Raw genomic sequence first — 13,832 nt, 5'->3', positions numbered from 1 at the left:
GGAAGGAGGGGGCAGAGCAGCGCAAAGCGCAGAGAGAATAGGGTGGGCTGGGCTCCATGTTGCTCCTTCTGCTGGCTACCTTCAGGGGGTTGGGGGTTGGAACAGAGACAAACAGAGAGGATTTACTGGGCAAGACACTGCTTCTTTTGCCAGCTGGGCAGGCTGCTCCAATTTCATTAATGGGCTCAGCCATAAACTATCACCCCCAGGAGCTGCTGCTCCTTCATGCCAGCTCTGATGCTGGCGACACCCTTGCTCAAAGGCCAATCCTAGACAGGAAGATCTCAGTTAACCAGTATAGTGTGTTTTTAAGAGGACTGGTATCAGAGTTGCGGGGAGGACTTATCATGAACTTTGAGTTTAATTACTAAAATCTCAGAGCATTGCTAGGTAAATAAAAGGCCTCTGAGTCTTTTAAGTACCTAGCAATGCACCTTCCCCCTCCCAATGTGACCCATGGGAGGCTAAGCCATAGTCTTAATTTCATACAGTAATTAGCTTAAAGAAGGACTGAATACATTTCCATTGTAAGTTTTTAGACTAAATCACAAATTTCATTAAAAAGTGTTTTTTGTAAGTAAAGTGCCGGCGGAGGTTTTTAGACCAATGAATACAACGTTCCAAATGCTCTAACTCAACTGCTTATCAGTAATGGCATTTTTAAATGTCTGAGAACTTTTCCTCCTTGTAAACAAAAATTGGGTTCAGTTTCACTGCTTTGATTTGTATTCTGAAGATTTATTTGTGTGTGATATTTTCACATCCTCACTTGCCTTTTTTGGTTAGATTTATTCATGGGAAGCAAAGCCTGTGCTGCTCCCCACTCCTCTCTGTATGTGACTCACGGGTGCCACAAACAGTAGTCCTGCTGGCCATCCTCCCTGATGCCCATTCCCCCTGGTGATATCTGTCACCAATGACGATCTGACCCCGCAGGAGGAGGAGAACTGTAAAGGTGCCGCAGGCTGCGTCCTCTTCCTCCTCTGCCTCCTGGCCCGACTGCTGCTATGAACCACGTCGGACATCACAGTGCTGCACAGTTCAGAGCAGGAGCTGGGGCCCGAGTGGCAGAGAAACAAGATGAGGCCTGAGGCATCACCATTGCTTTCCTCTTCCTGCTGCTGGCCTCTGGAGGTAAGAGCAGAGGATGAAAGGGGGATCAGGGAAGTCAGGGAAGGGTAGAGAAGAGAGAATGGGAGGGGAATTATTGTTGGGGGGGGGGGGCTGAGAGAGAGAGATCATTGTGGGAAAGAAGGGGGTATCAGCTTTTGGGGGCATGTGCTTATATGTGAGATAAAAGGGAACAGGGAAGGAGCAAAGTTTATGGTGTGTGTAAGAAAGAAGACATCACTCTCTGTGTATGTGTGCGGTACGTGTGTGTGTACATGTGCCAGATTGGGTAGGAGGTTAAAGGAGCAATAGAGAGAACGGAGCCAGGACAGTTTTAGGAGCACTTCCCCTTACCCACTGTAATTTGGATCCCCTCACACTTGGTAGATTCTATCTCCAAGAAGGCCCGGATTTCGGCATAGGTAACATAGGCAATTGCCTAGGGTGTCAAATTTTGAACGCATCCAGGCCACAGAGAAGCCAGCTTCTGCTTGCTATAGTGTCATGTGCCAGCACAGATTCAAAGAGGCACCCATTGCCATGGCACTGCCTAAGGGGCTGTCCATAAATGACGTCATGCTCCGACAGGGGGGGGGGGGGGAGCTTACCACTTTTGTGACAAGAGGGTTTGGAGATTTGTGATGGAGTGACAAGGGGGGGGGGGGGGGGTGTTATGTCATGCCAAAATAGTGTGATGTCATTTATGGATTGCCCCTAAGGGCTCAACAATCTTAAATCTGACCCTGTCCCCAAGATCCTGGAACCTTCCTTCTTTCTTATCTACTCCTTCACCCCAAATTCTGAAAACCTCTCCTTCAACCCCTGATCCAAGATCCTATCTCCTTTGATCCCCTCCTCCTACTCCCTTCTCCATTACCTAAATCTCAGAATCTCCCTCCCATTCAAAAATCAGATCATTCCCCTTTTATCCTCCCCCTTCCTCAGTCTTCCCCACCTCATCTTTGGATATCTCTCTCCCTCCTCTTCACATCCCTGATCCTCTCTTCACTCCATCCCAGAGATCTCCTCCCTGTGCCAATATTTGAGATCATTTTCCTCACCCAATAAAATAAATTATAAAGACACAAGCAAGGATGGAAAATTATATTAATATAATAGAAAATATGGAAATGCCAATATGCTTCCACATTTTCTAATTTTTGTGCAGAATCTTAACTTTGATCAACTGCAAGAAAATGTGGGGGCTGTTCCTAACTTCTGTTCCCTGTTCTGCTACCTTTCTGGGATGGGGAGAAGGGTAAAAGCACCAACGGTGCCTAGGAGAAGTTAAAATCTAAATCCAGCGCTAGATCCAGGGAACAGAAATAAACAAGTTCGAGGAGGCTTGCTAAGCACTCCTACACCCATTAACCGGGCTCTTCAAACTCCACAAACTAGGCTGCTGTGTTCCCATTGGCCTTCGGTTTGGCATGCTATTTGAAACACGCATTAATTAAACTGCAGATGTCCCTGTAAGGCTTCTGTCTTGCTGTAAACATGCGGCACTGGGAAAGCTGACTTTATTTGTCCATGTCTCTCTCCCGGCTCCGCATACGCAGAGGCTCCTGCCACCTGGGGCTGTGGTACGGCGCAGAGAGCAGCCCCAAGGGGGAAGGCGTCCGGCGTCCGGACTTGAAAGGGAGTCGCAAGACGCCGCAAACAGGAAATGCTTGCAAGCAGCAGCAGCAGCAGCTGAAGAGTTACAGTAGGAGTAGGAGGGGGGCACAAGGGGCTTTTTTTTTTTCCCTTCAACTGCTGCTGAGTGCTGACCGGAGGAGTCTCAGTCACTGCTGCTCAACAGCCCCGAGCAGAGCGAACGGCTCAGAGCCACGGTCACTATGCCCACCCGCTCCGGCGCTGCCTTCTGCCTCCTCGCGGGTGAGAAAAGCCTCTCTCGTGTCGTCCTTATCTATTAGTAGAATGGTTAACCTTTTGTTTTGTTTTTTTTCCTTGGCATAAAAAATTGAGTACTGTGACAAGATGTTCTGGTCTTCTCATACAGAAATCTTAGCGTTGTTGTAATGATGGGAAGAGAGTTTCCTGGCTTAGTTCTCTCTTGCTTTACAGGCTAGCTAATGGGCGATAGACAAGGGAGCAACACGAGAGTTCAGACTTTTGGTTTGCATTTTCCTCTCTTTACGGAAAGAATGCTCTTTGTAATTAATCTCTTAATTTTCTCCAAAAGCATGAACAAAAATAGCAAACGTCATGTTTTTTGGAAGTAAAGTAGTGTATGTTGAATTCCCCAAGAATATTGTGTTGCTTTCCGATGATGGTAACAAGAATAGAGTTTGCGTGATTTTGAACTTTGAACAGTGTATATTTTTAATTGGGGGGGGACTGCCATTCTGCTCAATGGTTTCTATCCAGAAGCAAACATTTTGCTGCCATAATTTGTATTAATTGTTTTGTTTTGCCGACTGTTTCCCTTTGCTCCTTTGTGCTGGAAGCTGAATCAGAATTGACCTCGGTTGGGGTGAGGATGCCATGAGCCTTCTTTAGCAACAGCCTGAAATCCTTCCTCGTTTAGGGGGCCGATGCAATTAAAACATGTTGAAAGCAGGCACTGAGTGTTCAGCGCCCGCTTTCCTAATGCGCCCCCAGATACTCCTGCTGGGGGCGCCATGCAATATTTAAATTAAGGGTCGCATTGTCAAGGGGGTGCTAGGGTCGACTGCGCCAAACCTGACCGCCAGCACTTTTTTTTTAAACTTTTTAACTTTTTTAACTTTTCTGTACAACTTTTGGGAGTGCTCAGCAATTAATGCCAGGCACCTCTCCTGGGAGCGCGATTTTCTACTTAAATGAGGTGTTGCGCTAATAAGGAGGTGCTAGGGACAATAGTGCATCCCTAGCTCCTCCTTATTAGCGGTAGAGGTAGCTGTCAGCGGGTCCGACAACTGACTCTTGATTTTGCCGGACACCAGTAAAATTGAGCATCCGTTTTTCTATCCCACTGACTGGCAGGGGAATTTTTATTCATTTATTTAATTATTTACCTATCTGTCTATTTATTTATTTTTATTCTAGGTTCCTCTGATTTAATATCGCTAGGATATTAAGTCGGAGGGTGTACAGAAAAGCAGTATTTTCTGCTTTTCTGTACACTTTTCCAGGTTGTTTAGAATTTAACTCCTGCCCTTGGGCAGGCGTTAATTTCTGAGAGTAAAATGTGCGGCTTGGCTGCACATTTTACTTTCAGTATCCCGGGGTGACTAACTAATAGGCTCATCAAGATGCCTTTGCATGTGATGAGCGCTATTAGTTTTCGGGGGTTTGGCCTTGCCTCGAAAAACGCGTGGCCAAACGGGTGCTAAACGGTGCGCTCGGCCGTACTGTATGGGCCTGACAGGGCTGTAGTAGGTACCTTCCCCACCCTTTTCTTTGCTCCTGCTCCCTCTTCTCACACTAACCCACCCCCTTTTTTTTGCAGCCTCCCTGCCCCACCCAGAAGGGAAGGACACAAATAGCAAATTCCTTCAGCCCCAGCCTGGGCACAGGAGGGAAGGACAATAAATTAGGTCCTGCAGGCTGAAGGACAGGAAACAGAGAGGTAACATCTCTAGGGGGTGAGAGGGCGGCTCCTAGTTAGCCTGCTCGCATCCCCTCCCTCCCTCCCTCCTCCTTTCCTTTTTGCCTGGTCTCCAGTGTCCTCCTTCACTTATTAGAGCCTTTTCTTTTGTGTATTGTGCTTGTTTCAATTGCTTTGTTGCCTTCCACCCCTCTCTCTCAGGCCGATACAGTAAGGACATGGAAGAAAGAGTGCGGTAGTGCCGGGCGCACCCTCGTTTGCCGCACGCACAGTCCGGATCACATACCGCTCGATACAGTATTTAAATGGCATGCAAATGCAAGCCATTCATGAAGCACGCAAAAAAGCGCGTCCATGAAGTGTCCATGAAGCGCAATCCATTTTACTGTATAGAGCGCTATACAGCACGTATACAGTATCCTGGGTGCACTGGTACCTGTCATTTCAAATGTCATTTCAAATGACATTTGAAATGACAAGTACCAGGAAGTGGATACAGGAGAAAGGCTGGTGCAATTTGTTTTGTTGTCCTGTGCAAATGATTGCTTCTCTGCCTGACCCCCTCACCCACCCCCACCCCCCCCCCCCCAAGACCTTTAGAGGAGCCAGGATCGGGCAAACTTTCCCCCAGCCCCTGCTCACCTGCCCTGGCCGCGTCCCTGGGTGCCGGTGTCCCGTGCGGGCGCGCTGACAGCTCCAGAGCAGTCCCAGTCCTCTCTCCCCTCCTCCCGGGGGCAGCCGGCGGCGAGAGCGGCTTCAGCAGCCACCACTTCTCCGCACGCCGTGACCTCTGATGTCCAGCCGGGCACTCAGGTCACGGCATGCGTTCATGCACCTTCGCCGGCGGGGGCTGCTGGAAGCCGCCTCGCGTGGGGAGCGCCTGATCCGCCCCGGGCTGCTGAAGCCGCTCTCGCCGCCGGCTGCCCCCGGGAGGAGGGGAGAGAGAACTAGGGCTGCTCCGGAGCTGTCAGCACGCCCGCATGGGAGACCTTTACAAGGACTTGTCCTATTGCGGTTGAGAGGTTGTTAAATAGAAAGCAAAATATTATAGACACATCGGTTTATTTTTGCCTTATTCCTACACAATTTTGAGTGAGATATGCTGCCAGTTCGCAAAGTGAAGAGAGCTGTATGCAGGATCAAGATTGAAATTTGACTTGATAATATTACTACAAAAGAATATACTTATGTAGTTTCTTTTGCCATCAGAAGTCATCCCCTGATGCAGCCTTAATTGGCGAAACTTGGCCGGAGTCGGGCTCTGTATTACAATAAATTAATAAATCTTTCCACGGTATAAGGTTGTCTCTTTGTTTTTTTTGCCTTGGCTACGTGGGACCACCTTCCGATTTGCTGAAAAGTCAGCGCCAGCTTTCCGCTAAGATTATTGCGTCGGCCCCTTAGTTTCAGGCAAGGACTGGGCCTGGAATGTGTGTATTTCCCCCATTAAGGGGTGTGGAAGAAAAGTGATTGTTTTTTGTAGATCCATCAAGGGGCGGGGCAGCTGAAGGGTGCCCCTCCTCCCACCATGCTTGAAAGTAGAGCACATGTCCCTGTAAGGCTTCAGGTCTTGCAGTGTAAACATGCGGCACTGGGAAAGCTGACTTTATTTGTCCATGTCTCTCTCCCGGCTCCTCATACGCAGAGGCTCCTGCCACCTGAGGCTGTGGTGCGGGGCAAAGAGCAGCCCCCGGGGGGAAGAGGCATCCAGCTCCGGACTTGAAGCCACAAACAGGAAATGGCAGCAAGCCGCAGAGGCTGAAGAGTTATAGCAGGAGAAGGAGGGGGTCCACGGGCTTTTCCCTTCTTAAACTGCTGCTGACCGCAGGAGTCTCAGCTGCTGCTGCCCAATAGCCCCGAGCAAGGGGACTGGCTCAGGCAGCAGGCTCCGAGCCACAGCCACCATATCCGCCCGCTCCCGTGCCACCTTCTGCCTCTCGTCATTGAGAGAAGCCTCTCTCGTGCCTTTCTTTTTTATGTATTGCCATTTTTTTTTTTTTTTTGCTTGGCATAAAATAAATGACCACTGTGACAAGATGTTCTGTCTTCTCATACAAAACTCTTAGTGTTGTTTTAATGATGGGAAGAGTGTTTCATGGGATAGTTCTGCATAGTGTTCTCTCGTGCTTTCAGGCTAGCTTTTGGTTTGGCTTTTCCTCTTTTTATGGAAAGAATGCTCTTTGTAGTTACTATCTTAATTTTTTCCTAAACAAAAAGAACAAATGCCATGTTTTTGAAAGTAACGTAGAATATTTAGAATACCAAAAACATATTTTGGAGCTTTCTGATTAAGGTAACAAGAATAGAGTTAGCGTAATTTTGAACTTTGTGCAATGTAGGTTTTCAATTGGTGGGGGGACTGCCATTCTGCTCAATGGTTTCTATCCAGAAACAAACATTTTGCTTTTGTAATTTGTATTAATTGTTTTGTTTTGCTGATAGTTTCTCTTTTGCTCCTTTGGGCTTCCAGCACAATCAGAATTGACCTCTGCTTGGGCAAGGATGCCGTGGGCCTTACTTTGTAACAGCCTGGAGTCTTTGCTTATTCAGGGGCCAGTGCATATCGTGTACTCAGGCTAGTGCACAGCACAGCTTAACCAGCAATTGGATGCGCGTTTTCGATGTGCTAGACTAACACCCGGTGTGATTCCCGATGCAAAAAGGGGATTAACGTGTCCAAAATACACGAAGCTAATTGTTCTAATCACATGTAAATGGCATGTAAATGAGGCTATTAGCTATTACCTCGATGCAAAAAAATTGCCGTGCGCCCAACGCGCACTTTTTAACATAGCAAATTTAACGCCAGCCTCGGAGCTGGCGTTGACTTGCCGAGCATCAAGGGATCACTAAAAAAAAAACCAAAAAATCCTGCTTTCTGCGGTTTCTCCTACTTCTGGTATCATCGTGATACTAAGTAGGAGGAACCGCAGAACGCAGCAACGTGAAAAAAAAAAAGTCTTGACTGTGACCAGCTTAGGGAAATGGACTCTTAATTTACCAGTGTCCATTTTCCTAACCTGTGTCTGTGCGCACAGCTACGTCTCCTGGGTGCCTGATGCCAAGGATGCGCTGGAGATGCACATTTGATCCCTAGGGCGTCCTTTCTTGTGCGGCACCTCATTACAATACTGCATTGGGCACCCAGGAGATGTGGCTGTGTGCGATATAAAAAGAACCGGGTGCCCAGTTTGGACACACGTTTTTACGCGCGGCTTATTGCATCGGCCCCCTTAATCTCTCTCCTGTAGCTCAGCCCTTGCCCCACAAGTTCTGAGTGTTGGTGGGGCACTAGTGGGCTCTTAGCTAACCAGTAGGTGTCGCTCTTCTGCAATGTCTGCTGGAATCTGGGAGCATGGGCCCAGCTGGCTCTGGGACCCGAAGCCATGTCTATGTATTTTATTTGTAACAATGATCTATTATGAATGATTTTTTTAAATGTGAACTACCTTGGAATGGTCCTTTCAATTGAAGTGCGGAATATACGTTTTTTTTGTTTGTAATACTTTGTATTCATTTTCAACCAAAATACCACAGTGCATGAATACATCTTATCAGCATGAATGAATATGTAGTCTAACAGTACACACTTTAAACAACAAACCCTAAATCCCCATAAATCACTCCGTCGCCCCCTTCCCATGTCCCCGCCCATCCCTTGCATTCCCTCCCTCCCCCTTCCCAGCACCTTAATTCGACAATCTGGTAATAATAAAGAGACAATAATTATTAGAGAGACATTAATTAGTGAGTAGGAAATAATAATAGCAAGAAAACCCATAATGAAACTAGTGGGGACAATATGACAGCCAAATAAAGTACAGAAATCAGCTATGGTTTGAGGCAACTATGTGTTGCAAATCTTTTGGTAGAGAATTCAAGTAGGGTTTCCAAATGGTAGCAAACATCAGTTGTTTCTTCTTAGAGAATAGTGGAGTAGATTTCTTCTCTAAAAGGTAGAGGAATATACGTTTTTAATAAATTCAAACTCTTCTGCCACCTGACATTAGAGTGAGTCCTGGCTGTCATACTAGAAATAAGAGAGTGCTGAGAAGCAAGTAATTAAAATGATCTTCAGTCATCTGAGCGGCATAGAAAAGGGCTTTAATGTACACTGCTATCCCATGTAAAGCAGGGTGCATGAATGCAATTTCTGTTTTGCGACAGAGAGGAAGGATTTTACTTTTCCATCTTCATTAGCGCTTGTAACAAACATTCCATAATGTAAACCAGAAAATAAAAATTCATGTGCATGCATTGTACATGCTGTATCTGAATGCAGTTTGGGCTACTGGTAAATCTTATAGGCTACTTGGGTAATTTCACTTCTGGTAATTGTTGTTTTAGTTCTGTTCTGTATGGTTTGTACCGTATTTATCTTGTTTGAAAGGAGGAACCAAATTATCAAAACCATCAGTTTTAACCGCAGCCCCCACTTTCCTGCAGCAGGTCAGAGGTAGATTTTGCAGCACGGTTTAGAAAAACCTGCAGCAAGTTTCTGAAATTCTGTGGCAATTATATGATTTATTTGTGTACATTTAAATATATTTGCATAGTTATGCAATAGGTTTTTTTTTTTTGCCTTTGTAAAAACAGCCATTTTCTGACATTTATTCTGAGTCCAGCTAATTTATTGGGTTCTTTTTAGGCAAAAAGAGATCTTAGTGATCGGTGCTGGGAAAGGAGGAGAGAGATAGAGAATAGGACAGTGATGGGAGCTCCAGTCTTCGAGTGCCACAAACAGGCCAGGTTTTCAGAATATCCACAATGAATATGCAAATCTATGTCATGCATATTCATTGTGGATATTCTGAAAACCTGGCCTGTTTGTGGCACTTGAGGACTGGAATTCATCATCACTGGAATAGGAGAAGACATCTGGGGGTTGGAGAAAGACAATGCTGCGCGGACTGGCTGCATGGCCACACGGCCGACTCCACTTACTGGCACAGCCTGCCCTTTGGCGGCGATTCCCTGGCGTCGCTTCCAGTGCGCCTCCCCTGCTTGGGGCCCCCATGCAGACAGATCTGTGCGCGGGCGGGCCTCCAGGCGCACACCCCGCCTCTTAAAGTGGTCTGGGACCAGGCTCTGGGAAGTGACAATAGGACCGGCATCCTATTTAGGTTTGGACCCCGGCAGTCTGTTTTGCCTTGCAATAGGTTTCCTCCTAGTGAGCTGCTGTCTGCTGAGCCTTACGCCTGTGTTCCTGCCTTGTGCCCCTGCCTTGCATCCTGCCTCCGTGTTCCTGCCCTGCTACCCATTTCCTGTCCAGCTTGTCTTGATCCTGACCTTGGAATGCCACTGCATTCTGCTTGCCTGCCGCCTGCCTCTGACCTGGGAACGCCCCTGGATTCTGCTTGTCTGCCGCTGACCTGGGAACGCCCCTGGATTCTGTCTGCTTGCTGTCTGCCTCTGACCCCGGTATGTTCCTGGACTCTACCTGCTTAGTACCTGGCCAACCTCTTCTTCATCAGGAACCCCACCTAAGTCCTGCCTGCCCCGGCACCCAAGGGTGCAACCTGCGGGGAACGAGGATGGGTACAGGTGAAGGCCCAGCTCAGGTTCCTGCTCCAACCAGTTCCGCCTACCGACGGAGGGGACCTGCGTGACATCCCAACAGGTAGTGCTAACCTCGGCTGGCAACAGCCAATAGACAAGAGATCTAGGAGGAGAGAGTTGCAGATGGGATCTCAGTCAGAAGGGGCAAAGGGATCGAGGGTGGCTGGGGGAATGTAGGCACAAAGAGCAGGGAGAATAGGGGGAGTCAGAGAGCTGAGGAAAGAGAGTGAAAGGGAATTATTTATTTATTTATTTATTTATTTATTTTTAATTTTTATATACCGGAATTCCTGTATGCAATACAAATCAATCCGGTTTACAAGTAACAAAAAGGTTGCCCTGGTCTGGGAGGTTAGACCAGGTTTTTTAACATAGAACATTGAACAATAACAATCAACCAATGAACATTATTACAAGGAACAGTGAAATATCAATAATATTTAACAAATAATAAATAACCTTAATAATGGGGTGGTCAGGAAGGGGTGAGGAAAAAGAATTTCTGGATTGAGGAACAGGAAAGAGAGGGTTGAGCCCTTCACAGCCACTTCAATCTCCTCATTCCTTATTTCTCTCCACATACTCCCTTCAGATCATATCACTCACTCTCCACAGCATCCTCAATCCCCTCACCAATCCCCTCCCCACAATTTCCTTACTCATGCTTTTGCCCCTCTACATCCTCTCCATCTCCTCTCCACAATCTCCTCATGTCCTTGACTCTTTCCTCCCCTGCATCCCTCATGCTGTTGTCCTTTGCCCTTCCCCCATTACCTCACTCATGCTCTCATTCAGGCTTCTTAGGAGGAAGAGCAGGGCAGTGCAGTGTCTCAATGCCTCATCCTTCTCATTCAGTGGTACAGTTTGAACCATGCAGGACACTGCAATGTGGTGTGGTCCAAAGAGCAAGATCCTGGGCCCAGCTAGCAGAAGAGGACTCTACAGCCCAAGGCACCATACTACCGGCTGTCCTCCTTGTCGTCATCCTCCAAAGAAGCCTGGGTCCATGCAGGGTGGGAGGGCCATGAGGGGGAGGAAGAGAGGAGGATGAATGTGGTCGCTACCAACCCTCCAACTCTTGCTTTCCCATGTTGATTCTGCGGGTAATGGAGAATTCTGCAGAAAGGCTGAGATTTTGCAGCCCTTCCCACAACCTCAGGATTGCTGAAGACCAGGGCCTGATTCTAACATATCATCGAGAAAAACGTTTCACAGCAAATAATTTATTCAGAATGGATGACCCAAACATTTTTCACAAGAATAAATGTTATCTTCCATTATTTTTAAATGTTAAAAGATTTCATTTAAGGGTATCATATACTTTTCTACTGCACAGCAAAATCTGTGCTGAGCTGTAATACATTTTTATAATAAATTACATCTTGCAAGGCCTAAAAAAGAAAAAAAAATCCTTACAATAAATTTTATTTCACAAAATTTCAAAATTCCAAAAATGTAAACATTTTTATCTCTTGGGATTCCAAACACATACATTTTTATAACAGCATACAAATGTGAGGGTTATCTTTTCTAAGACTGGCCACAACTTTAGTAACAAAAGATAAACAATTGACTCCAAAAATCTGTAAATTCCCAGAAGTAATTTTGTTTTGGTTGCTATATATTTATGGCACATAAGAAATACCACTACAGTAGCATTTGAACACACAATGCTGCCATCCACCCTGCTATTTTGACTGAGTCAGCATAGTGGACAAGGTGGTAACATAGCAATACATTATTAGAACATAAAAATTCATAGAAATGCATTAGAATGCAATTTCATAATTCCATGATTCATAGGCATTTACCATAGAAATAGAAACATTACAGCAGAAAGAGATCATATGATCCATCCACACCTACTGCTTTGCCCACACTTTTTCTAAGATCCCCCTTTGCTTGTGGCAGCTTTGCTGGGATGTTAATGATTTCACTGCTGCCCAGAACATTTTGTTTAGTAGTTGAAAATCCACTGTATAATTACTGCAGTCTGAGAAGTTACCTTTAATGTATCTTTAATGCAAGTATAATAATTGCAGGGCAGGCATGATGGCCCAGGCCAGTAGCTGTGTTGTGCATTGCCATATGGGAGATCTAGGTTTACTTCCAGAACGTGACTTCAGTTCTCTGGTCTGCCAGGAACGGGGAAGAATGTGAAGGCAATGATCGCAGCTCCTAGAAAAGGAAGGAATCCCAATAATAGAACAGCAGCAATACGTTTAGGTGGAATTCAGGTTTGAAGGGCGTTATCGTCCATGATCCTCTCACTGAGGACTATCACTGGAAGGCTAGCTTAGAAAGAGAGGGGGCAAAGCAATAAAATAAAAACGAGAAACATCCCCTCCCCTCCCCTCAGTCACTACAAATGAACGCTCTTGATATTTTGGCACTGTAGCCCTAGTTGGAACATGTTCTGGTTGAGCTGGAACCCAAAAGGAGCAGAAAAGCTGCCAAGACCCAAACAAAACCAAAAACTCTGTACCTTTTTGTACATTAGAATCATGGTAAAGGTGAATGCCAGCTGTCTTGCACACCTTACACTTAGGTGCTGCTGAAAAAGTAAATTTAGCTTCTTGATGTTAGGTTCCATACATTAGGAGTTACGACCCAGGAAAAAGATCTAGGTGTCACAGTGGAAAATACATTGAAATTATTGGCTCAGTTTGCTGTGGCGATCAAAAAAGCAAACAGAATATTAGTAATTATTAGGAAGGGAATGGTGAATAAAATGGTGGATGTCATAATGCCTCTGTATCGCTTGATGGTGAGACCGCCCCTTGAATATTGTGTGCAATTCTGGTCGCCGCATCTCAAAGAAGATATAGTTGAGATGGAGAAGGTATAGAGAAAGGCGACTAAAATAATAAAAGACATGGAACATATTCTCTATGAAGAAAGGCTAAAGAGATTAAGGCTGTACAGCCTGAAGAAGAGACGGCTAAGGGGGGGGCGGGGGGGATATGAGAGGTATATAAAATCATGAAAGGACGTGAATGGCTAAATGTGAATCAGTTATTTACTCTTTCAGATAATACAAGGACTAGGGAGCATTCCATGAAGTTAGCAAGTAGCACATTCTTTTTCACTCAACACACAATTAAGCTCTGGAATTCATTGTCAGAGGATGTGGTTAAGGTAGTCAGTGTAGCTGGGTTTAAAAAAGGTTTGGATAAGTTCATGGGGGAGAAGTCAATAAACTGCTAGTAATCATATTGACTTAGGGAATAGCTACTACTTATTATAGGCATTAGTAGCATGGGATCTATTGGGTACTTGTCAGGTACTTGTAACCTGTATTGTCTACTGTTGGAAACAGGATGCTGGACTTGATGGACCCTCTGTGTGACGCAGTAAGGCAATTTCTTCTGTTCTTACAAACTTGAAAAGCAGCAACTTCTCTTTTAAAGCTCATCACTGGCTGCTCTGTTCAAAGATTTTTTACTTGACATAGTAATGTTGCAAGTTTGACTCATCTATAAATGTAAACCATTTTCGTAAACTTACTTTAACGGATTTTCGCTGTGTTTCCAACTGTTAGTTGTGGCTCCCATTCATTCATGCTCGGTAGCAATGCTCTGAAGCACGCGTGCATAATTTACCATGTCTGTGCTGGAATCTCAGTTTAGAG

The 13,832-nt window shown here is 45.7% G+C and overlaps 1 protein-coding gene across 2 annotated transcripts in view; it reads left to right on the top strand.

Annotated features, from left to right (window-relative positions):
- Positions 1–2,888: 2,888 nt before the first annotated feature.
- ITGA1 (integrin subunit alpha 1) overlaps positions 2,889–13,832 on the top strand; it is a 462,364-nt gene continuing 451,420 nt past the window's right edge. For both annotated transcript variants that reach the window (XM_029577630.1, XM_029577622.1), the window contains exon 1: positions 2,889–2,988. In XM_029577630.1, coding sequence (XP_029433490.1) covers positions 2,949–2,988 — 40 coding nt within the window. In that variant the 5' untranslated portion in view covers positions 2,889–2,948. The remainder of the gene's footprint in view (positions 2,989–13,832) is intronic.

The sequence above is a fragment of the Rhinatrema bivittatum genome, chromosome 1 (genome assembly GCF_901001135.1).
Source record: "Rhinatrema bivittatum chromosome 1, aRhiBiv1.1, whole genome shotgun sequence".
Lineage (NCBI taxonomy): Eukaryota > Metazoa > Chordata > Amphibia > Gymnophiona > Rhinatrematidae > Rhinatrema > Rhinatrema bivittatum.
This window is presented reverse-complemented; position numbering and strand designations above follow the sequence as displayed.